Genomic DNA, 1,916 nt, shown 5'->3' with positions numbered 1-1,916 from the left:
TTTTTTTTTCTTTTCTTGTATTTTTTTCTTTTCGTTATGGTGACCAGCCCTCTTTTTTTTTCTCATTATTCTTAATAAATTAAAAAAAAAAAGAGTTATGTGCATAAGGGTTATTGGTTCACACATATTTTATCATCTCATATACACTTACACATTTATATGCGTATATATGTAATTGAATTACAGAGGAAGAGGGGGGAAATAATAATAATAATAATAATAATAATAATAATAGTAAAAACAAAAGAGCAGGGGTGAATCTAGGATCTAAGGTAAAATAAGAAAAAAAAAAATTTGAATAATCAACATGAGAAAACTGAGAAAGCCAAACGCAAATTGGAAAGGGCCAAAAAACAGCAAGGCTAAAACGAAAAGACAAAAGACACATATTGGCAGGCCGCTAATCTTTGTTTTTTTTTTTGTCTTTGTTTGTTTACTCTGGTCTCTCTATATATATACAATAATCCACTCCCATCCAACTACGGTGAATAGAAGGGAATGAAGTACATAAGAAACCAGAGACTGCCACATATCCACATATGCGTAGAAAGAAGGAATAGTAAAAAAAAAAAGAAGAATCCCAATTAGGTGTGCTAATATCTCGCATCTCTTCAGTAAACTATATATATATATATAAAGATTCATTTTCAATAGTCTGGCACTTCATTGGGCATAATAAACTTCGCCACCTCGCCGTACTTTGAACTGCTGTACTTTCGCCTCACAGCCTGATATTTGGTGGTGGGCACGTAACTCACAAACTCCAACATCACCACCGCACACGCCTTGAAATCCCGCACCTGCGCTTTACTGTAGTGCTGCAGATGTCGATTCCACACCGTCTCCCCTGCGAAGGAATATGTAATTCCATGTTGTTTAATCCGCAGAGTCACAAGGGCGAGAAATAAGGCGGCATTTGCATGTTGGGAAGGAACAAACTGCAGAGATTTGTAATCCAACATGCCGTGCTCCAAAAAGAAGAAGGCGGTGTGCCGCAATAAAGTCATGTATGCCGTCTGTTCCTCTTCAGTTGTTGTTGTTGATATTATTTTGGAATCCAATTGTTGTTGTTGGGCTCCCAGTCCCTCCACAACACTGAGTAGACGCACTAGGAATGGGAATGGTGTGGGCACCGTGAGGCGGAAGGAGAGCGCCGCGCAGATCCCGCGCTCCATCTTAATAACTTCCTCGCGGGAATACGTGTTGGCGCTAATGTGCACACACTCCTTCACCTCCGGCGGCCAAATCTCTTCATACTTCGCGGCCAGCAGCATTGCCGTGATGCCCACTAACTGCAGCTGCGATCGGGCCACGTAAGTTCCCGGCGAGCGTTTGGTGTTTACACAGGAGAGATAGCGGTCAAGGATGTTTACAGCCAAATACATGGTCTCAGGATGAAGTTTAAACTTTAAATGCACATCAATAAGCCAATCCACAAGAATCATACGCATCTTTTCATTTATTTCCGGTTGGTATGTTAAATACTTCGGGGAGGGCACAAGTTGGTGATTGGCCAACTCTCCTTCCATTTGTTTTTCTCTCTCCATATACATCGCGGTAACATCCTTTACAATCTCTGTGCAAAAGACGGGATCATCTTCATAATATTGATCCGCATGTGGACTTCCCGAACCTTCTCTGGTCTTCTCAGGCAATATATTACTGCTCTTTCGGTTCACATGGATGGAGTTTGCGTTAATGCCTTGAATACCAGAACGCAGCATTGTTGTTGTTGTCGTCGCGCAGGAACTAAGGCGATAAGAATCCACATTTGAACTAACACGTTGGGCGAGTCGCTGTTTTAAATCAGCGAGGCCACCAGAGAGATTGGAGACCTCACGAAGTGTAGTGGGGTTCATTTCTTTCTGATATAAATATATAAATATATATATATATATATATATATATATATATAT

General features: G+C 40.6%; 1 protein-coding gene across 1 annotated transcript; it reads right to left on the bottom strand.

Annotated features, from left to right (window-relative positions):
• Positions 1-647: 647 nt before the first annotated feature.
• On the bottom strand, positions 648-1,859 carry TM35_000222270 (putative CYC2-like cyclin, putative,cyclin 6; the record flags this gene model as incomplete). The annotated part of the gene is made up of 1 exon (XM_029027274.1): positions 648-1,859. One exon carries the CDS (start codon positions 1,857-1,859, stop codon positions 648-650), a length of 1,212 nt encoding a protein of 403 aa, XP_028881494.1.
• Positions 1,860-1,916: the final 57 nt, after the last annotated feature.

The sequence above is a fragment of the Trypanosoma theileri genome (genome assembly GCF_002087225.1).
Source record: "Trypanosoma theileri isolate Edinburgh chromosome Unknown TM35_Tth_22_V1, whole genome shotgun sequence".
In the NCBI taxonomy this organism is placed as follows: Eukaryota; Euglenozoa; class Kinetoplastea; order Trypanosomatida; family Trypanosomatidae; genus Trypanosoma; species Trypanosoma theileri.
This window is presented reverse-complemented; position numbering and strand designations above follow the sequence as displayed.